This window comes from Triturus cristatus, chromosome 2_1 (genome assembly GCF_964204655.1).
Source record: "Triturus cristatus chromosome 2_1, aTriCri1.1, whole genome shotgun sequence".
In the NCBI taxonomy this organism is placed as follows: domain Eukaryota; kingdom Metazoa; phylum Chordata; class Amphibia; order Caudata; family Salamandridae; genus Triturus; species Triturus cristatus.
In genome coordinates, this window is record NC_140581.1 from 222110502 (window position 1) to 222133328 (window position 22827).

A 22827-nucleotide genomic window follows, 5' to 3' on the forward strand; every position below is an offset into this window, starting at 1 on the left:
ACAAGGACTGCGACTGGTCCAGCAAGTGAGGACACCATAGGAGCATCGCCACCCAGGTTCGGGATTGTGAACCAGAGTGTTGGCATCATACCTTTCCATCGGGAGCGTGGAAACTCTTAAGCTGCAGAAGGGGTGCAGGAAACCTTCAACCACTGATGGAGTGAGAACGTGAGGGAGAGAGAGAGCCTGCCAAATGCAGCTGCTGAGTCCACATGCAGATGACTTGCCTGATCAGGACCTGAGCTGCTTCAATCGCCAATGGACCTGGCATGCTCCAGGATTCTGCACACTTACTGGAGTGGTTAAGACTTGTTTTGGGTTGTTCAGCCCCCGGGGAACTCGCTTCTGAGATAGCTGTTGTGCTAGGACTCTTGTGAATTCAATTTAAGAGCCAAAGTGGACTCTTGTAACACGCACTGCTAGTAGGGCATTCCCTGGAGGTCACCAACAGTAAAAGGGGAATAACCACTTCTGCTAATGCGAGGAAGAAGTAGGACAAGGTATTGTTATTGAAACACTAGAGCCCTGACGACAAGGGGAAATCTGTTATTGATTGTGAAAATCTTATTTTTCCTTTGCGTGGCTAGCAGTAGAAATAACATACTTCTATTTTTTCATAACTGAGTATTTGGCTGGACATTGATTTATTGCTGCTGCTGCCCGCATTTTGAGTTGTAAGCCCATGATCACTAATCTGTATCCACGACTCACCCGAGGGATCCTTGGACTGCTCTGCCACATTTACCACTGAGAGTAAAGTACAGAAGAGGTATTTGGCTTCGCTGCTCAGAATCTATAGGAGAGCCAGTATCGAGACATCATGAATAAAAGGCCTCAACACCCATGCTTGGTCCCTGTAGCCCTGCGTGCCCCTTGGACCTCTGAAATGGATTCTGACAAGCTTTGATCCCAGCATAAAGTGCATTGCCATAGTCCAGCTTCCTGGTGATGAAGGCTTGAGTGTCAGTTCTGCAAGTGTTGGAGGGAAGCCATTTGAAGATCTTATTGTGTGTATTATCTTTAAACAATATAGATACACATCAATCACATCTTATTTAAGAGTCTCAGATTGTGATCTACAGATATATGGTACACCTGTATGGACACTTTCCTCCCTCGCTCACGGTGCTCAGTTCTGTGTTAGTCAGTTACATATGGATTGTACAGGCCAGTATACTTACAAGATACCATAGTGCGGCCCTTTACTCTGTTAGCAGTGTCAATGTATTTGGTACACATACTAGACATGATTTGGACGCAAACGTTGATCTGGGTGAGTAGATTCGGAATTCAAGCTTATAGTGCGGTAATGTATAGAGTCTAGCCATTATATGGCAGGAGCATTTCCTGTGGTCTCCCAGTGAGAGGCAGTCGGTGTCCGGTCCACGGCCGCGTATGCATCTCACCCAGAGCATGTAACATTCGAGCGTGGAGAGGCACTCTGGGTGCCCGGGTTTGGTCTCTGTGCCTGCCACGCAGGGATGTACACGTCACGGATCCGATGTACCTGCTGCCCTGTTGTTTTATCACAGCCTCTCGGCGTGGGGGCTGGTAGACGTGCTCTGTGTACAGTCAGTTTCCATGAAACGCGTTGCCTTTGATTAGAGCATCTCAGTGCCTGTTGCCGGCGCTTTGCATACATTCAGATATACATCCTCCTAACCCATGCATATGCACCCTGGGCAGGTAATGCGTGTCAGGGTCGGATGCCTTAATTCCAGCCCCTCCCCCACGCCCGGAGCTCGCTCTGCGAGATTAGAGTTCATTAATTAAATGCTGTGCCTGTATCGAGCGGCGGCACAACCCCCGTCTCATTCCTCGTGCAGCGGGAGAGGGATGGCAGCTCGTGGTTCCGGACGGAGGATGAGGGGGGCCCCGGGCAGCAGCCGCGGCTCACACGCAGCACCAGCTCAGCCGGCTGCCATTTCCCTGCCGCCCAGCTCTCCATTTTAGCTCCAGTCCTCCCTCCGTCCTCGGCCCAGGCTCCATTCCCTGCCTGCATCTATCTGCTGCATGTCTCGACGCCGGGGCGCGCGCCCTTTTTCGTATGATTTAATGTTTCTCTGAATTGGTTCCCCCCAGGGATGAGAGTTTTCAAAATGGTGCGGGTAGCGAGCGTGTTGGGGCTGGTGATGCTCAGCGTGGCGCTGCTGATCCTGTCCCTCATCAGCTATGTCTCCCTGAAGAAGGACAACATCTTCACCACCCCCCGGTACGCCAGCTCGGGGGGGCCTCGGATGTACATGTTCCACGCCGGGTTTCGGTAAGTGCGCGCCTGGCAGGGCTGAGGCCCCGTGCTCGCTGGTGGGGTGGGAGGCAGTGGTCTGTGTTTTTAACGGCTTTAATGTGTGATGTGTGTATTTGGCTGGCGGAAGGACCTGCTAGGAGGGGTGGACCGTTTTGGATGCATGCCAGACAGGGTGCAGCCATTGCTGTCCGCTCACTGTGGTGCCCCCTCTGCCTGCCTGTGTTCTTGGTGTGTTTCTGTGCAGGATGAGGTGACTAGCAGGCATGGAGGGGGGCTGTTTGATCTCCCACCCCGTGGTTACATGCCTGCTGGGATCAGTCATGTCTGCCGCGCATCTTGCTTAGATCAGGGGCGTCACGGATGGTACATGCGTGTGAGCTTCATGGTGTGACCCGGGCTCGGTGGAAAGAGCGGTGGAGGGGGCTGTTCAGGCCGCTTCCTGCTGGTGATTTTCCGTGGGAGGGGGTCGGAGCGGTGGAGAGGGGCTGCTGTTGTTTACTGGGTGGCCGTGATTCTTCTCTCTTCGAGGGAGGAGGGGATCCGCTCTCTGCAGGAAGCAGCGGTGGTGATGTCTGCCGGACGGGAAACTCGGGAAGGGAGGGCTGGGCCGCACTGATTGCAGGGGAGCCACTGAGCACGGCCGCCCGAGAGGCGATCCGAGGCCCGTGGGTGCTGGGAATGGGATGAGAGGGGACGGGGTCTCTTGTGGACACAAGGCTCTAAACTTCCGGATTAATCCCTGCGGCAGATCTCGGGGCCTGGGGGTAGGACAGCAGAGCAGGGGGTGATGGGCACAGTGCAGGACTGGGAGGCGGCGGCGACAATACTGCAGAAGAAGGAAGGGCTGGGGCCCAGGTTTTAGAGGTCCAGATGGCAGATTGCGTGGGCCATGATAGCAGATCTCAGGGGTGTGGGGAGCAGATGCAGCCAACCGAGCTCAGGAGCAGAAAGAGAACCCAAGCGCGCCGACGGCAGGGCTGGAGGTGGATACGGTACAATTATGGGCAACAGGGCAGAAGAACTCGGGGACAGTGCTGGGGGTCCAGTGCAACCCAAAGCCACAGACAGCAGAACTCACGGACGGTGATGGAGGTGCATACAGCAGAGCCGAGTACCACAAGCAGTAGACTCCAGGGCCACAGGCAGTGACACGAATGGGCCACAGGCAGAAGGACCCAGAGCCACAGGCAGTGAAACGAATGGGCCACAGGCAGTAGGACCCAGGGCCACAGGCAGTGAAACGAATGGGCCACAGGCAGTAGGACCCAGGGCCACAGGCAGTGAAACGAATGGGCCACAGGCAGTAGGACCCAGGGCCACAGGCAGTGAAACGAATGGGCCACAGGCAGTAGACCCCAGGGCCACAGGCAGTGAAACGAATGGGCCACAGGCAGTAGGACTCAGGGCCACAGGCAGTGAAACGAATGGGCCACAGGCAGTAGAACCCAGGGCCACAGGCAGTAGAACCCAAGCCCACAGGCAGTGGAATTCATGGACAGTGATAGATATGATAGATAGATAGATATGCATACAGTAGGCTCCATTTCCACAGGCAGTAAAACGAATGGGCCACAGGCAGTATAACTCGGGGTCAGTGCTGAAGAGGCAAACAGTAAAGCCCACAGGCACAATCAGTAAAACCTTGGCCACAGGCCTCGAACAGGCTGTAGCACCTAAGGCCACAGGCAGTAGAACTCAGGGACAGTGCTGGGGGTGTATACAGTAGAACCAAGAGGCACAGGCAATACACCCACAGGATCACAGGCAGTCCAACCATGGGCCACAGGCAGTAGCACCCAGGGCCACAGGCAGTAGAACCAAGGGCCAGAGGCTGTAGAACTCAGGGACAGTGCTGGAGGTTCAGTAGAACCCAGGGTCACAGGCAGTAAACTATGGGTCGCAGGCACTAGAACTCAAGGCAACAGGCAGTAGAACCAAGGGCCAGAGGCTGTAGAACTCAGGGACAGTGCTGGAGGTTCAGTAGAACTCAGGGTCACTGGCAGTTCAACTATGGTCCACAGGCATTAAAACCCAAAGACACAGGCATCAGAACTCACGGACAGTGATGGAGGTGCATACAGCAGAGCCGAGTGCCACACGCAGTAGACCCCAGGGCCACAGGCAGTAAAACGAATGGGCCGCACGCAGTAAAACGAATGGGCCACAGGCAGTACAACTCAGGGACAGTGCTGATGGGGCAAACAGTAGTGTCCGCAGGCACATTCAGTAAAACCCCGGCCAGAGGCCGTACAACTATGGGTCACAGGCAGCATAACCCACGACCACAGGCAGTAGGAATTCGGGACACCGGCAGCAGAAATCAGGGACAATGCTGGCCGTTTAATACAGCAGATTCCGTTAGACAGGCAGCAGAACCCAGGGCCATCGGCGGTGTATTTGTATTAGGGGAGAGGGTGTGGCCTAACGGCTAGAGCGGTCGACCTCGAAGCTGGGGAACCAGGTTAGAATCTCGGCAGGGGCGCTTAACATCCTGTGATTCTGGGCAACTCCCTTAATCTCCCCTACCTAACCAAATGAATGTGTCCGTCTTTACCGCAACTAGTGCTCATGTAAAGCGCTCTTGTACCTTCGGGTCGAGTTCGCGCCACACACAACAACAAAAATGAGTTGCATACAGAAGATTCCAGGGCCACAGGCAGTAGAACGCAGCGTCATGGGCCGTATATCTCAAGGATGGTGCATCTGTGCATACAGTAGAGTCCAGGGCCCAAGCAGGAGCACCCGTAGCAACGGGCAGTAGAACCCACAGGCCATGAGCAGTAGAACTATGGGCCTCAAGCAGTGGAACACAGGGGCCAAAGGCAGCAGAGCTAAGGACCAGAGGTAGTCGAACCCTAGGCCACAGGCAGCAGAACTCAGGGCCAGTCCTGGAGTTGCATAGAGTAGAGCTCAGGCCCACAGGTATATCTCAGGGCTACCGACAGTAGAACTCAGGGCCACAGAGCCCCAAAAGCAGGCAGAACATGCCGGTGTAAGCTCTAAGCAGTCTTTGTCGCAGTACTGTGTTTGATGTTGTAAAGCCTGCTAACGGTGGTCGTGGAGGGCCTCTTTAGTGGTTAGGCCTGTGCAACGGTCCAACCATCACGATGGCAGCCGCCATATTGGAATATGACACTACAGAAGCACAAGGCCTGGGAGGCCGGGATGCAATGTGCTGTGCTCTTTCAACACACACCTGCACAATTCCAGGTTTCTTGGCCATCTTCAACCAATTATTTAGCAAGTATACTGCCCCCTAACCGCCCCCCCCCCACCTCGCGCCACTAACACATTCTGATTCTGCCTTAATCTATCCTCCCCCTCTTCTGTTCTATATAATCCATTTCCTCTCTGTACATCTCAACATCTCCCCAGCTCGCCACATCCACATCCACCGCCGCCTCCCACCTTACCACCCACATTTCTTTTCTGCACTCCATCTCCCGACCTTTGCAGAACGTGCCCCCCACATAAGCTAATTCACAGTGGCACCGGAGTGGCGCCGTTTTCAAGACGATGCAAATATAGATTGTATGTGCGGAGTCAGTACGGGAGTAGCATGTCAATGAGATGACATTTGAGCGTGCAGGCCTGCCCTCCCCGGGCCGGGGCGTGGGGCACGGTCGGGTTCAGGAGCAGGGAGAGCTCTGTCCAGGGTGCTGAACAGAGTCTGCCACCAGGGCCCAAATCTTTAGACAGCGCCTGTACAAATCATTCGTATTTACAGACAGCCACACCAAGTTCGCGTCTTTGCTCTACATGGAAAGTTGTAAAATGCTTTAGGGTGCAGGAACCTTATATTAGCTTCCTGCTCTTCATCTCATTGCTCAGGTTTTTAGAGCGGATAGCATTTTAACATGGATACGGTTTATTTTTTCAGGTCACAATTTGCCCTGAAGTTTTTGGACCCTTCCTTTGTACCAATTACCAATTCACTGACGCAGGAGCTTCAGGAAAAACCGAAATGGGTATTCAACAGGACTGCGTTTCTAAGGCAAAGGTAAGTCAACAAAATGGAGCAAAACTCCCTTTTTCTTTTCGTGTTTATGCCGTATGTGGCTGAAAACGGATTACTGGGGCTGCAGTTCGTGCTTGAATTGAATAATTGCGTTGTTGTCTATTCCCACAACAAGCCATGGAAATCCCAATGTGGAGGGCTCTAATGTGTAAACAGAAGGCTTTTTGCATGCATTAGCTCATTAAACCAGAGCTATTGGCTTTGCTCCTGCTAGTTGTCCCGAAAGAGACAATGCTTTTCAGTAACCCAGGCTAAATTATATTTTGACATCTGGTCACCCCATTTCCAGTAGCAATAATGCATATTTAGGCAATTTGTTGCAATATGGCAACATCTTGGAACGATGTGTGGTGGTACCAGTATGCACCTGGTAATGGCCTGGATATTGTATCAGTTCTGGCTGGCTCTCGGCAGATGACATACGTGATGGCAAAGATCTCCCTAAAGGAAAAAAATGCATCAGAATTTGCAAATGTGGTCCAGCAGCCTTCTCAGAGGCTCACCCCCTCTGGGGTCCCAAGAAAACACCGACGGTCTGCCCTTCAGAGATGCACAGCTGACGGAACAGGCAGTGAAATACATGCCTAGTTGCAGGCTGCTTTCTTTCTTTTAATCTTTACAATATTATACTACCAAAGTGTGTTTGTGTGTGTGTACACACGTGCATGTGTATGTGTGTGAAGGAAGCTTGCCCTGTTGGTGCATGTGCTGTGCTGTACTTGTGCTGTCTGCTGACACGAAAAAACAAAACAGATTGCTTCTGTAAACAGTGCATTAGGCAAAGAATATAATGTGTGGGGAATCAGGGTGATTCAGTGTTGTTTTGAGATGTCAAATAGTCCCCCAAGCACTGAAATGGAAGCACTCAATAGAAGGAGCAATGATACAGTAAACAGTCAATAGCATGACAGGCACACTGCTCTGGGTGGAGTAAAAGCCAACCCTGTGTATATTTTAAGCAACTGGTAACTGTGCTGTTAAGCTTGACCTAAACAATTCTGCTATCGGAGTTATATAATTTGGGAAATGCTCTCCCCCAAAATGCCTCTTAGGTAAGAGTTGTGAATCTGTGCATAACCCACACAGGACCCTTAAATACTGCTGATGGGTGCAGTAAATGGTATAGTAGTTGGTCGTGGAGGAAACCAAGCGAAATGGGGTGCAAAGTTTGAGAAAAGGCATTTCAAAACATAACAAGCATTTGCAATGCAATAGGTCTCGCATTTTCATGAGTTAGAGCTATTGACGTTGTAAATGACAAAGTCTTTTACCTATCCATAAAATGCCAGGTTTGGTTTGATTAAGTGTTTTTTAAAATAACATATGTAACTTGAGCGTTTTATATAGCACAAACATGACCCGATCGGTACCAGAGCGCTTTACATTAGAACAGTTACAACTGCATGCAAGCAGTTTATATTAGCACGGTTTCAAAGTTTCAAAACAAAAGCATATCAAGGTTAACATTTTCCTATTTACAAGCTGTGCTGAAGAACAATGCCTGCTGTAGAATATGCTGGTGAACTTTCTCTGATGGAATTAAGGAAATGGCGCCATCTTCATAACCTAGTCCTGCAGGTCTGAGAATCATCAACAGCAAGCCTTAAATGGGGAGGCTTCCATTTTTCCTTCCAACATGGCAGCAGTCATGTCATTCAGACTAGGAATACGTGTTGAAAGAATTGTTGAAAATATTTGTTTCAATACGTGTTGAAAGAATATGCTGATTTGCAGTCTAGTCATTCATTGGGGGCCTCTATCCAGACATGGGGATCTCCAGTGGCCCAATCACCACACATAAGCCACCTTCCTCCTAGCTGCGAACCCTTTTGACTACTTCCGCTGACCATTGACCCTGCACTTGGTCCAACCAATGTCCATGTCAGGTCGGCAGGAGGGCGCTTTCATATTACAGTAATGGTGCCCATCCAGCACTGCCTGCCTCGAATGGCTCCCCAAGCCCACCCTGGCCCCAGTCCTACAAGGACCAGCAGGCAAAGACCATGTCAGTGCCAGATCGGGAGCTGAGTTCTCTGCCGCAGGACCTTTCAAGGACCTTTCAAGGTAGTGGTAGGCCCAGTTGATGCAGTATTATTATCATGCAATATTTTATATGCAATCGTATTGTGTGGTGGGAGGTCACACAGCAGAGACCAACTGGGTATAACTTTTATTTATTTCTTCATGATGTATGGACAGCACACGGGTGACCCTAGTGACTGTTTCAGACCTCCTCAGCAACTGCCGAGAGCTGGAACACCCCCCATGGAATGCTAAACATAGTGTTCTACACAGTATGTCATAGCAGCACGCTATGTGTCTATAAGATACCATATATATATATATATATATATATATATATATATATATATATATATATATATATATATATATATATATATATATATATATATATATATATATATATATATATATATATATATATATATATATATATATATTCCATACGCAAACACACCGCAGTTGCAGCAAGTAGAAGCCCACCATTCGGAGAAGTGAGTAAAAGGTAGTTTTTATTTCCAGGGACAGCAGTCACAAAATGTAGCATTACGCGTTTCGAGCGTTCAACGCTCTTAATCATATGCAGTCCAGAGGCTCAGCTGTTCCCACCTTAAGTGTGCTGTGGTAGTAAACAGCGAGGGGGGACCGCACGCGTCTTCGGTTTTAAAGTAACCTTAATCAATTTAGATGTTTTGTTTCAATACACGCACTTTGCTAAGAGGCTGAGCGCTCGTGGAATGAGCGGAGGAAGGATTGTTAACATCGAGGGGACTATTCCCTAAAAGTAAGAAGGATATGGAAATTTTTCCTTTCAAAACAGATTAACAACCTTTCCTTAGTTATCCAAGACTTGAACACCTAACACCTTAAGTGTCGGAATTAAGGGGAAGGCCGCACCGTAATTGAACACCATGATGAAGTATCATGGGTAATGAAGTCCGATTACGAATAGCACTAACAATGGAGATGCTAAGTTTGAACTCTGTGTAGAAATAATTGCACGATGCAATGAATGTGGGAGTTCAGCTACTAAAGGTACTCTGATTACCAAAGTGCGTGTATTGAAACAAAACATCTAAATTGATTAAGGTTACTTTAAAACCGAAGACGCGTGTGGTCCCCCCTCGCTGTTTACTACCACAGCACACTTAAGGTGAGAACAGCTGAGCCTCTGGACTGCATATGATTAAGAGCGTTGAACGCTCGAAACGCGTAATGCTACATTTTTTGACTGCTGTCCCTGGAAATAAAAACTACCTTTTACTCACTTCTCCGAATGGTGGGCTTCTACTTGCTGCAACTGCGGTGTGTTTGCGTATGGAATATTGAGGCGGTGACGACGCCAAGAAGCCCCGACCCGCCTGGAAGGGCGCTTTCTTCGTCAAAGTGCATTTGGAGATATATATATATATATATCAAACCTCAATGCGCTCTCATGAAGACCAAGGACCCGTGGAGGGTGGTGCATAGACCGGGAGAGCACCCGGTAAACAAAATCCAGAAAAGTCTTCACGTCGCGAATGTGGAATGCACTCTCAGGACCACAATGTAAATCGCCAGTTCAATAAGTTTATTAAAGCTTCCACGCTACACGTTTCAACAGTTATGCCTTGCTCACACATAATATATGATATATATATATATATATATATATATATATATATATATATATATATATATATATATATATGTATGTATGAATATATATAACATAAGGGAGATTTGAGAACTGAATAAAACGACAGTATCTACCGACGAAGAGGAGTTCGTGCATTCTCTCTTTTCCTTGAGAAAAACTGGTGAATGCTCTGTGTGAATATATATACATATATATATTCCAACCAAAAGTTAGCCTGCTCTAAGAGGACGCCACACAGGTGAGTTCCTTATCACGCTGCGTTTATTCAGTAAAGGCAGACACAGAGAGAACCAGCATAGCGGAAAAAATCAGACTCCCTCCCAACGCGTTTCGTGCTCTGAAAAGCACTTCATCATGGGGTGCTGGGATAACGCTGTTTGGAAAACCGGCAAAATCCGCTTTCTACATTTGAAAAGTTAGTCCCCGCCCGGATGGGCGCGGCCACAACCTGTGGCCTGATGGTCTAAGTAGTTCCTGCATTACTCCTCCAGTGAGTTGCCAAGTTCAAAACAGCTTCAAAATGATCACAAAAACCAAGTGGGTGTGCACACTTCATGCAAGGGGAAACCTTCTGATAATAACAGCAATTTAGGGCGCAGGTAAGTGCGAAAAACGACATACCTTGAAGGTATCAAGGATCTATGCGGTAAAGGATTTGTATCTTCATTGCATTTAGGATTTAAGCCAGTCGCAAGATTTACTGATTTACGACGAACCTTTAAATGTCTACGCAATGCTTATGATCACAAATTAATCCACATAGGATCGCGAAGTATATGTGAGAAATCATAAAGGCATAACAAGAAAAAGTGTACCGTTCGTTTTACTTATTAACTTTTGCCGCATTTGAAACTATACTGTATATAATATTTATCATCACATGTCACCTATTCACTACAAGTCACCAATATTTTGCTCGTTCATTTCAACTTATGTATTACGACAGCCCATAATAATTTTTTCCTTTAAATTATCAAATCGCAAACTTCTATTGGTGTGTGTTTCTTTCTTCATTCATTTGATATCTGTTACATGTAATGTATTTATGTTATTGAACATTCTTAAAGAAATTATAAATTCCCGACAGAACCATTGTATTTATCTAATACGCATGCCCAGGTTCTGAGGGACACCGGGTCACCCCATTATTTTTGCTAAATAAAAGAGGGCTGAGCATGTGTCCTGGGGTCAGACATATGAAAAAACCTTATTTGGGCCTCTTAAAATTAGTGGATCCCTTGTGAGGCTCAGCGAGGGCCTCCGTGTAACTCCACAAGAGATCCCCGGATTTAGAGATGCTGAAAAAAAAAATATATACATTTTTACACTCACTCCTACTGTGACACCCATTCAGATACCCATGCAGATACTGTCACACCCATTCACATACCCATACAGACACTGTTACATCCATTCACAAATCCATACAGACATTGTCACACCCATTTATGAACCCAAAGAGACACTGTCACATCCATTCACATACTAATTGACACACTGTCATACCCATTCACAAACCTAGACACTGTCACACCTAATTACAAACCCATATAGACACTATCACACCCATTCACACACCCAAAAAGACAATGTCATACCCAGTCGTATACTCATAGAGACACTGTTACACCTTTTCACAAACCCATACAGACACTGTCACATCCATTCACAAACCCATACAGACACTGTCACAGCTATTTGCTTACCTAAACAGACACTGTCACATCCATTCACATACCCATAGATAAACTGTCATACCCCTTCAGAAATTGTGTAAACTAATATTAATTCTGGGGACTGGGCAGTGACTTTAATTGTAGCAGACCTCCTATAACCAATTTACTGGATAATAAAAAAAAAAACTTAAATAAAGGAAGAGAGATGTTATATCTAGTAAATATATTTTTAAAAAGTTTAGTCATTTAGAATAAACCCTTACAACAATAATATAATAATAAGATAAAAAAATTAAAAACCATAGAAATGCACAGAAAAAAAGGTTACAGGGACCTTTAGTTAGGATATAGAATTAAAAAAAGCTTAGAAATATATATATACATACACACACATCTATATTTCATAGCTAGATAGATAGATAGATAGATAGATAGATAGATAGATAGATAGATAGATAGATAGATAGATAGATAGATAGATAGAACATTTCTAGGAGCTAAGTCGTCACTTCGCATCCAAATGCTATAGAGGGAAATTATATTTTGATAAATTTAGATAACATGTAATCAATTATTTAGAGGGGATCTCAATGGGTATTCACGGCTGAATTGATGTTGTCCAGGTGTCAACAAGAGCAATTCTTGTGACATCACCTGCTACCCTAAAGCACCAGTTGGAAGATTTTAAGGCAAGAGCAAATGGGGCTGATTATGGGTGAGGCTTGGCGTGGCTTTGTTTTTAGATTCTACTATGCCTCGGAGGCTCTGTGACGTGGATCACTGCCTTTTAGGTGAGGCCTGCTAAAACTGGAAAGCCCATCCTGCAAAGTATGTCTTACATTGTTAGTTCATTATCGATACCTTCGCCATTGCGTTAAAGAGTCACAGTAGCTCTCATTCATCACATGATGCAACTCCCTGTCTCCATTCTCTGAATCTGTGGCGGTAGAGTGGGGAAAGTTCTCTTAAAATACTTGGAGACCCACTGTTGGGCAGCTATTGAACCGTCCATGCATATAGAAGGAAAAAAAGCCTTGTACCTGTGAACATACTGTATGAACAACATTCTTTTACACCTACAAAATAATTGTCCTTCCTATATCAATAAATAATTCCATGCATCTGTATTTATTTTGTAGGCAAGAAATTCTCCAGTATGTTGATGTGATGAAAAACTTTTCTCTAACAAAAAATAGTGTTCGAATTGGACAACTGATGCACTATGATTATTCCAGCCACAAATATGTTTTTTCTGTTAGTAATAATTTCAAGTCCCTGCTTCCAGAGACGTCGCCTATCTTGAATAAGCACTACAACATTTGTGCTGTTGTCGGAAACAGTGGGATCCTAACAGGGAGCCAGTGTGGCGAGGAAATTGACAAGTCTGATTTTGTTTTTCGGTGCAATTTTGCACCCACTGAAGTTTTCCAAAGAGATGTTGGGAAGAAAACCAACCTCACAACATTCAATCCAAGCATCCTGGAGAAGTACTACAACAACCTCTTAACTATTCAAGACCGAAACAACTTCTTTCTGAGTTTGAAAAAACTTGACGGGGCAATGCTTTGGATCCCAGCCTTTTTCTTCCACACATCAACAACAATCACAAGGACATTGGTGGATTTTTTTGTAGAGCACAGGGGACAACTGAAGGTACAATTGGCCTGGCCTGGAAATATAATGCAGCACGTCAACAGGTAAATCAAACACATTAACCCCATCTCAAATCAAAATACACTACTCATTATTTATTGAATGTGATCACGCATATACTGTGCACACCTATTGTTGTGTTTGATTCTTAAAATTGTATTTTGTGTCTGTATACCTTGTTGGCTTGTCATATAAAGTGATGCAGCTGTACAGTGATGTTCAATAGACCAGTATGATGTGCAAGACAGTCTTCTGTTCGGAATGACACATTGTAAATTGGTAGTGAGTAGAAAGTAGGATGGCGTAAGATTGTTTACACCTGAAGGGTTACTCACTCAATGTATAGTAGACATTACCAAAAGGTCTCTAGGTACACGGCAGCCCGTGACCACTAGCTGGTCTTTTAATGAAAAGCCTTTTTAGATTCCTTTACACCAGCAAAGGTTGGTGAATAGTGGAAATCTAGGGGGTAGCTGGTTCTATGTTCTAGTGGCCTTGACAGAGAAACGTTTGTCCTCATGGAATGGGGAGAGGATGTAGCCTTACGCTTAGAGCGGTCGACCTCGAAGCTGGGGAACCGGGTTCGAGTCTCGGCAAGGACGCTCAACATCCTGTGATTCTGGGCAAATCACTTAATCTCCCCATGCCTAACAAAAATGAATGTGTCCATCTGTAACGAAAATGGTGCTCATGTAAAACGATCTGATACCCGATGTCTTGGGTCTAGTTCGCGCTATATAAAACTCTTTATATGAGTCTTATGAACAAACAGAGGAAATCATTTGGGGTCCACTTCATAGAGTGTGGGAGGAAAGTGACACCAAATTTCAGAAGCAAGTCAAAGATAAAGGTATTATTGGGACACCATATATTGTACAATAGAGGGAGAAAAACATATGTTGTGTGAGTTTATTTAATTGTTAGTCATGATAGAGAGTTATACTAAGGCTAAATAAGTAGTGCTTCGTGATACTCAAGATGTCGCAGTAGTCATGGTACGCATTATGTGGTTAATTGGGCTGTAGTAAAGCTATGGGAAGTGAAAGTAGGAGCAAATGCTGAACATTAATAATAATTTTGCCGTCAAGAAATAGGTCATTTCTAAACTCAGTTCCCAAGGTTTCTCCTCAGGTGTTAATACCTTAGATGTTAATGTAAGAAACATGGGGCCCGAATCACAAAAGTAAACTGAGACAAAATCCTAACTTTACGACTTTTGGTATTCACAGAAGGCATTTAGGAGTACTAAAGTTAGGATTTCGTCTCAGTCAATCTTAAATTTTGGTCTTAAATTAAACTTAAGACAAACTTAAGTTGAACTGGGACAACATCCTAACTTCAGGACAAGGATTTTGTCTCAGCTAAACTTAAGTTTGTCTTAAGTTTAACTTAAGACCAAAACTTAAGTTTAACTGAGACAAAATCCTAACTTTAGTACTCCTAAAGGCCTTCTGTGAATACTGTAAGTCGTAAAGTTAGGATTTTATCTCAGATTACTTTTGTGAATCGGGCCCATGGAGAGCATAGTCAAATCATACTTGTAAGAAGCTCTCTTTCAGGTGATTTTGTATAGCACACCCATTTGAAGAAATGGACTATATCATGTACTTATAGTCAATCATGCATTTGCTAATGGTCGCATTTTTCACTAGTTTACTACCAAATAATAAAAGGAAATATGCACTTAGTCTTCATATATTATTGCTGGGTGAAACAATTTACTACTACACATATTGCTGTTTGCAGCAGGCCAGTGGTTAATGTAAGCTGGTGGTTGCCAGTGGTGACCACCAGAAGTACTGTTTGAGGACTGGCACTTCTTTTACTGCATCAGATATTTCAGGAGAGCAAAAGAGGGGAAAACAGACAAGTCAGAAAGACAGAGGAAGAGAAAGACGGAGAAACCGTCACAAAGGGAGAAAACAAGAACCCTTAAGAGTGAGATAAAGGGGGAAGGGATGTCTGGTAGTGAATTGAAGAGGCATAAAGTGGATTGAAAACTGTCAGTCTTGCTTGGCATTCGGTGCACCAAGATTCTAACTGGTTCGGCCACGTGCTTCTGAGCAAAGTTTTCGCACTGGCACTCTTTATTTGAGAAATTAAGCCCTGTAGCAGGCACAGTATTTATGGCTGTTTTGAGCAGAAAATAGGCACTTTCCTCTTTCTACTGTGCCTATTGTGACGGGGACTCCAGAGCAACAGTCAGGCATCCCTTCTGTCCCTCGTCTGCCCTCGGAAGGGCTGGGGAACTGAGAGTAGCACTGTTGCCTTGTTACTTCAGGAAAAAAATTAGAAGCACAGAAAAACTTCGGGGGGTTGACAATCATACAGCACAGGGTAAAAAGTAAAAGAAAAAAGAAAGACTAGGTAGGCCTACCTTCCTTTGCAGTTTTTTAAGCCACAGTGCTCTCTTCCTCAGAACTCAAACAAAACAAAATCAATACATATTGATCTCCAGAACTTGGGTGGATCCAAGGAGCAGACTACTAGAAGGGACACTGGGGGCTCCAGCAGCATGGCCCAGTCACTGGCAAGGCTTGGACGCCTCCTGTAAAGCACACTGAGGCATGAGCAGGCCCCTCACATGAGGGCTTGTGCTTTCATTGGTAGAAGTTTGGGAGTGCAGGGTGGGAAGGCTTTTACCATTTCATTCTTGAGATTTCTGTTACATGAAAATCGTTTTCGACCCCTACTTCCCCATTCACAGGGCATGCTGAGTAAGAAATTGTGCTGGGATCCATGCAATCCTTGCCACCCTGGATATCCCTTTATCGCTTGTTTTTTTTAAAATGCCCATGGTTTGTAGAATTCACTGCGTCCAAAATGTTGCAGCCATCTCTCATGGACCCAGAGATGAACATGGATATTTTAGGCATTTTGTTATGCACGTAGCACATTCTGGGTAAGAAAATGCACTGGGATCCATGCAAGGCTCACCACTGTGGATTTGCCTACATCTCTAGGATTCAGAAATGCCCAGGGTTGGTTAGGTTCCCTTGGTGCCAACCAACTATGGTTCTAAATGCTGCAGCAATTCCCTGTGGAAGATAGTGGATATTGGGAGTGTTAGGCATATTTTTCATATTTGCAGGGCATTCTGAAAAACACAATGTGCTGGGATCCATGCAAGCCACCCACCCTGGATTTTCCTGAGATTCTTGGTTCTTAAAAATGCCCAGCATTGGCAGGGTTCCTGGGTGCCAGCGGAACCTGGGCTGACATTTTACAGCTACCCCCCCCCCCCCCCCCTGGAAATGCAGCGGAAATGTGGTGTTGTATGCATATTTTTTATGTTTGCTCGACATAGTGGATAAGAAAACATGGTTGGATCCTTGCAAGCCAAACTATACTGGATTTCCTTGGTTCTTTATATTTTAGAAATGCCAAGGTTTCTTGGGGTTTCTTGGTTGGCAGCTGACTTCGGACATAAATGTTCCATAAATCCCGATGGAAATTGGGCATTATAGATAATCTTTTATGTTTACAAGGCAATCAGGGTAAGAAAACATGCTGGTATCCACATGTGATACCACCCTGGATTTCCTTGAGTCTATAGGTTTCATAAATGCTCTGGGTTAGTAGGGTTACCTGGGTGCCAGCCAACCCTGAGCTGAAATGTTGCTGCCATTCCATGTGCGGAGTAAATTGGGTGTTTTTACTGTTTAGGCATCTTTTTTTACATTTGCAGAGCATTCTAGTTTTGAGGACATGTTGTAATCCATGCAAGCTACATTACCCTGTATCCTAGGGGTTTCTAGGTTTCAGAAATCCCCAGTCATGGTAAGGTTTCCTGCGTGCCAAACTTAGGGCATAAATGCTGCAGCCATAACCTATGGAATGAGAAAGGTAATTGAATGTTTTATTTTACATTTGCAGGGCATTCTAGATAAGAGGATATGATGTAATCCATGCTAGTCACACCACCCTTGATTCCCCAGAATTTCTAAGTTTCAGAAATGGACAGGATGGTAGGGTTTCCTAAATGCTGGCTGACCCAGAATCCAAATAGGACAGCCATCGCACGTAAGAGGAAATTGGGATTTCTTTGGACGTCGTTTTTTCATATAGGGTTGCTTGTACTGCTGCTGTTGGCAGAGGGCGGACTCGCTTGGCCAGAACACATTTATTGCTGTAGAGGAGAGTGTGTGTGTTGCCAAGAATGCGCGTATTGCGCTTTTTGGAGTCTTGCAGCACGGGTTACTTGTACTGCTGCTATTGGCAAGGGACAGACTCGCTTGCCCAGTGCACACTGGTTGCTGCAGAAGAGAAGCAGGGGTGTGGTGAAGGCCGCACTTATAGCACTTTCTGGAGTCCGTCTGTGTGCATCAGAGCCAGAATGAGGATGGGCTGGAACCCCCCTCCCTTCATCCACCATTTTGTTGGTTGTTTGTTAGGAAGTGCTTTATAATCTGCTCAACTGAGCAATGGATAAGCTCAAGATGGCCGAGCATCCTTTCCATCATACAGAGTTATGACAATTGATAGTATGTTGGAGAAGATGGTGAGTGTTATCAGTAGAGAAATTGCCCTTACGTAGCGTAGGTTGTCCATTGAGCATAAACCTCCAGTGGGTAGTGCCGTAACTGCTACAATAGATGACATGGTCCCTGAAACCAGCATGAGTGGACATATTATTATCATGCCAAATCCTTCTGGTCCCTTTATCTCTGCTGATGTTCTATCCCCTCTAGCACTGGGGACAAAGTGAGAGAAAAGAATTATGCGATCGGCCATGTCATTGGATAAGGATAGAGATATCTCTCGGGGTGATTGTTATACATCAGAACTTGAGCCCTCACTACTTGGCCAATGCTGTAGTAGGTTTTGCTTGGTTTTACAAACGTACAGTTTCCGCACCTTTCATTCCTCCTGTCCAACATGCACCTACTTTACTGGTAAAATATCATATCTCCATCCCTACTGTCTCAAAAAATAAAATTCCATTGTGACCCATATGCACCAGCACTTACTGCTTCCTCAAAGGATGCAACTATAGGAGAAGGTGTGCAGTACCTTTTAGGTTGTGCCCATTGTCAAACATTGTGCCTGATTTCCCTATCAACACTAAGAATCAGGGGCCAAAGGAGCTGCATCTGACAAATGACAAACAATCGCAATCAGTCCTTACCAGGTAAGCAGAGTAATGATAAGGACACTAACAGGACTGTTATGAGTTTTCCACCATCTGCTAAACCGTAAGTTGTGTTCCTTGTGGGTGTTCCGGCACTGAGGCGCAAACAGACGGAATCGTAGGACCACCTTTTTAACAAGGTCACCAATTGGCTATGCAAGAATAAAATGTTGGGTCCCTCATGTATAAATATTTTAGAGGACTGTTTTGTGGTGAATTGTAGGAACCCTATTTATGGAACAAATCTGTTGTCCATCACTAAGGGAACTGTAATCAAATGGGGGTCATTTCCATCCTAACCCTTCGTTAGTTTCATAACCTGCATCTATTGTGTACAAGGTATAGGCCTTCATCTGAGATGCAAGACAGGCTTTTTCAGCTTCTGAACTGGCGCCTTCAGGTGAAATACCCCTGGGGAACAGATTTGAAGCTTTAGCAGATAATACCTCGAATGGTTGACTTAGACTAGCTCCCACAGAGTGTAGAGGGGTTATAAAAAGCAACATGCCCCTACTTTGTGTCATGTGGACCCTAAACGTAATGACAATTTGCTATCACTTGCTATTAGGATAATGAGATGAGATGGAATATTGCGGGAATCATCTCTCAAGTGTGTTTGTCCAATTGGAAACTTTTGATTAGCAAGTATGATGCACCAGGTTCGTTACAGATGGGCACATTCATTTTTGTTAGTCACGGGAAGATTAAGTGATTTGCCCAGAATCACAGGATATTGAGTGTTGTTGCCGAGACTCGAGCCCAGTTCCCCAGCTTCAAGGGCAACTGTTCTAGCCGTAAGGCCACATCCTCTTGTTGTGGGGGACTTCAATACCAAACTGTCCAGAAGCACAGCTGAAGAGCATAAACTGGCCTCAAGGCATGTAGCCCATGTCAACAACCATAGAGTTATTGAACTTGGGGGTTATGTCACTGTGGGTTCTTGTTAATATGATTGAGTACACAATGGGTAGTGACAACCTTATACCTACTTTTCAGAGGAGGGGCTGTGCCTCTGCAATCGATTATATTTTTCTGACAAGAATCCTGGTCAACTGTTTAACGCAGGAAGAGATTTTATAATCCTGTTTTGGAGATCACAATCCCCTAGTGGTTTCCTTGCTCCTCCATTTACCCAAGGTCAACTGCTGGCTGTTTGCTTCTTGCCCTCCACCCTAGTGGAATGGACTTATGCTTGCATGGAGCCCTTGGAACCCTCGCCAATTCCTTGCACTGCTCCTCTGGAAAAATATCGATACCTTCTTAAAATGCCTCGTTTCTGAGGGAAGCAGTGAGCAACTTATAAAATCTTTCGAAAGTCTATGTATAAAATTTGCCTTACTAAAGCCTATAACGAGCATTTCTGATTCCCTGTTGTGGTTTGATAATACACGCTCTTTAGCAAATCGGCGAATACAAATATACCTTAGAGCCAGGCCTAGCGACCCTTTGGAAGTGTCATTATCCTGTAGGTTGTACAAACTTGCAATAAAATGGCGGCAAAAGGAGATTGACAGTGAGAAATGGGATAATGCAGTCTTAGCAGCTTCTAGCAAGAACCATAAGGTTTTTAGGGCTATGGTTAATACCATAAAGGCAAGTGCACAACAAAATGTCCCAGCTGCAGCTGACCACTGGCTCAGCATCTGTCCTGTGCAATCCACCTCCAAAACGCGCCGCACTTGGGTCTCTCTGGAATCCAGACAAATAGATTAGAGATCTTGGAGGGAGCACCAGAAATGAAGTCTCACTCTCTTAGGTTGGTTTTTTTCAGTTTCTTTTATTCTTCTTAGTGACACAAATAGAGGACAACAGCCAACGCATTTCGTTCCTTCGCTCATTGACTTAGCAAAATGTAATTTTGATTTGAGGGCATCATTGTTGACTAATGATTTTAATAGCTTAACTGTAAACAACTGCCCCGATCGTGATTGGGCTGCTGAAAATAATATTCTCAACACCTGACAATATGGTGTCAGGGAGCGATTGGGGACTGTAGATCAAAGGTAATACACGATTCCAAAGCGCTGCCCACTGTACCTGAAATTATGGCTTTATCAACAGCTTTTGATTGTGAAAATTGCCCAAAACTGTGAGTGATCTTATTGGATATGCGGTGTGACGTGGCAGTTGAGAGTTTTTTATCAGCTCTTCATGAGAATATGAACACAGGCGTTAGATCTGGCACCAGCAGGGAACTCAGAGACCAGTTTGTCATCCTACTGGGAGTTCGGCTGGGATGAGTTCTTGCCCCACTTCTATTTATTCTACATATTAATAAGTTAAGCGTTTTTCTTAATAGCTTCAGACCGGACGTCCCAAGGGTAGGTGGCGCCCCTCTACTTGCACTGTTATATGCCAATGATGCTGTTCTGAAGGCCCGCACACCCAAGGCCATGCGCCATTTAGTATTTTCCTTTGCCCAGTTGATGGCTGATTTAGATTTGGTTACCAACTATTTTAAATCGTATATCATGGCCTATGACCTTAACGACTGAGCACTCCCACTTTAGTCATCTATAGCTAACAGCTGGAAAGGCTCAATAGTTTTTCTTACATAGGGGTTATTTTTGACTCTTCGGAGACCTGGTCTTCCAACATTTTAAAATGGCGTATATAGCTTTCTTGATCGGTGAGGGCCAGGGCCAGACTGGCCGTAGCGGGCATCAGGCATTTTCCCAGGAGGCTGGAAGCGTGGTGGTCAATTTTGCAGTGGAGGGGGCCGTTTTTGTTACTGGGGTTAATTTTTTGCAGCGATGCCCCTATATCGACCCCCAATAACAAACGCAGCCGGGGGGGTGGTCTGTCAAAACACGCTAGCAAGGGTGAGCTTCGGAGAAGGTTCTGTGGCGCTCTACAGAAGTACACTTGAAAGTTGTCGTGAACTTATTTATGTGCAGTGCTTTGAGGTGGAGAGATCACCCACTCCCCAGTTGGATGACCAAAATCACCCAGTTTATACAAAAAATTGGTTTCCCCAGCCCACTCTAATGTCAACATGTATTACATTAATAACTTATATCAACAATTCTTGTCTTTCTTTGTATTTGTTAGGTTTATTCCCATATGTTCTTGGTTAGTTCTTTTTTTAGCCTCTTTTTAGCCAGCACAAGTTTTGTCGCCCATGGCTGGTGGCCGCAACTTCCTCAGGGGTAAAAGATACAAGCGTATGTATTTACTACTAGAACATGATAGTTTATTTGTTTCTAACAATTTGAAGTATAGGTGACATATGTGTCTATATCAATCTTACTTTTCATTCAGGTGGCTTTTTGTGTGTGGCAACCCATGCACATTGGTTATGTCATACAGTGGTGGATATACAAAGCAAAGAAAGTTATATTCCCCAGAAAGAATTTGCATCCCAATTATTGTGAACATTCTTGTTATTAAATAGCCAGGGCTGCTCTGGGTTCCCAGTCCGGCCCTGGTGGGCGCTCTTTTCAATCTACCTAGACCATATGGAGGTAAATCAATCACTCATGCGGTAGTAGTATATAAGAAGCAGTGCGCTACCAGTGCTGAATATGGAGCAGGAGTTTGGGGTTTCACAAACTGTGCAATCATTCAGGCTGAGGAGAACCACTTTTACAAGCAGCTCCTTGCTATAGCCCCTTCGACTCCCCTCTTTATTTGTCATGAGGAACTAGGGCTCCAATATATTGGGCATCGCATTCATTTGGGCCCAATGACTTTAAGTCTGGCTTGAGCCTGTACCATCTTGTCATCAAAGACTGTCCGTGCTGCGATAAGGTCCTTAGTATTCCTTGGCTCTCTTACATTCGCAAAACCCTCTCAGGACTTGGCCACTCATCCTTTTTTGATGACCTCATGCTTGTTTGTATGGAAGACAAAAATCAGATTAAACCCAAATTCCTAGAAAGCACGGGCCTCTCTCTGGAAACTGTGGAGTAATCTTCAGTGAAAACATTTGCATGTTTAAAAAGTTGTATTGCTTTAGAATAATAGCTTCCTGTATCGCAAGGTCACTGGGAGAGGACTCTACTGTGTCGAAAACAGTTATATTTTGCTCTGTTACCTGCTGGGGAATCAGAAAGCTGTGTTAGCTTGTGCTGGTCCATGTGATGCTAACTTTCCTGCTGTCTTTGTTACAGTTCTTTTTTTTCAGTAAATGTTACACTACCTTCAGTAACAAAAAATCTGAATCCCACTGTTTAGAATTTTTTTAATTTGCCATTGAAGAGTATCACTTAAGTGTCTTTGATCTGTTTAACGATGAGTATGTAAAACAACCATTTTATGTGTTTTAGAATTAAATCGTTTTATTGACGATGCTTAATAAAGGCAATACACAGCAAGCCGCCTACAACCCTATCGGGCCAGCCGCGATGATGGCACAAACAAGATAAAAGCAAATAACAGATCATTAAGCATTTTATGTGTTTTAGATAAACTGTTATTATGTGTTTCTATGGGTCTCTC

The 22827-nt window shown here is 45.0% G+C and overlaps 1 protein-coding gene and 1 long non-coding RNA gene across 3 annotated transcripts in view; one reads left to right on the forward strand and one right to left on the reverse strand.

Annotated features, from left to right (window-relative positions):
• The window catches only part of LOC146863993 (uncharacterized), a 461517-nt gene that overhangs the window by 48861 nt on the left and 389829 nt on the right, over nucleotides 1-22827 (reverse strand). The window lies entirely within an intron of this gene.
• Nucleotides 1537-22827, forward strand: part of ST8SIA3 (ST8 alpha-N-acetyl-neuraminide alpha-2,8-sialyltransferase 3) — a 61998-nt gene continuing 40707 nt past the window's right edge. The window contains exons 1-3 of the mRNA XM_085630143.1: nucleotides 1537-2263; nucleotides 6129-6248; nucleotides 12743-13300. Of these exons, the coding sequence (XP_085486269.1) occupies nucleotides 2085-2263; nucleotides 6129-6248; nucleotides 12743-13300 (857 nt within the window). The 5' untranslated portion in view covers nucleotides 1537-2084. The remainder of the gene's footprint in view (nucleotides 2264-6128; nucleotides 6249-12742; nucleotides 13301-22827) is intronic.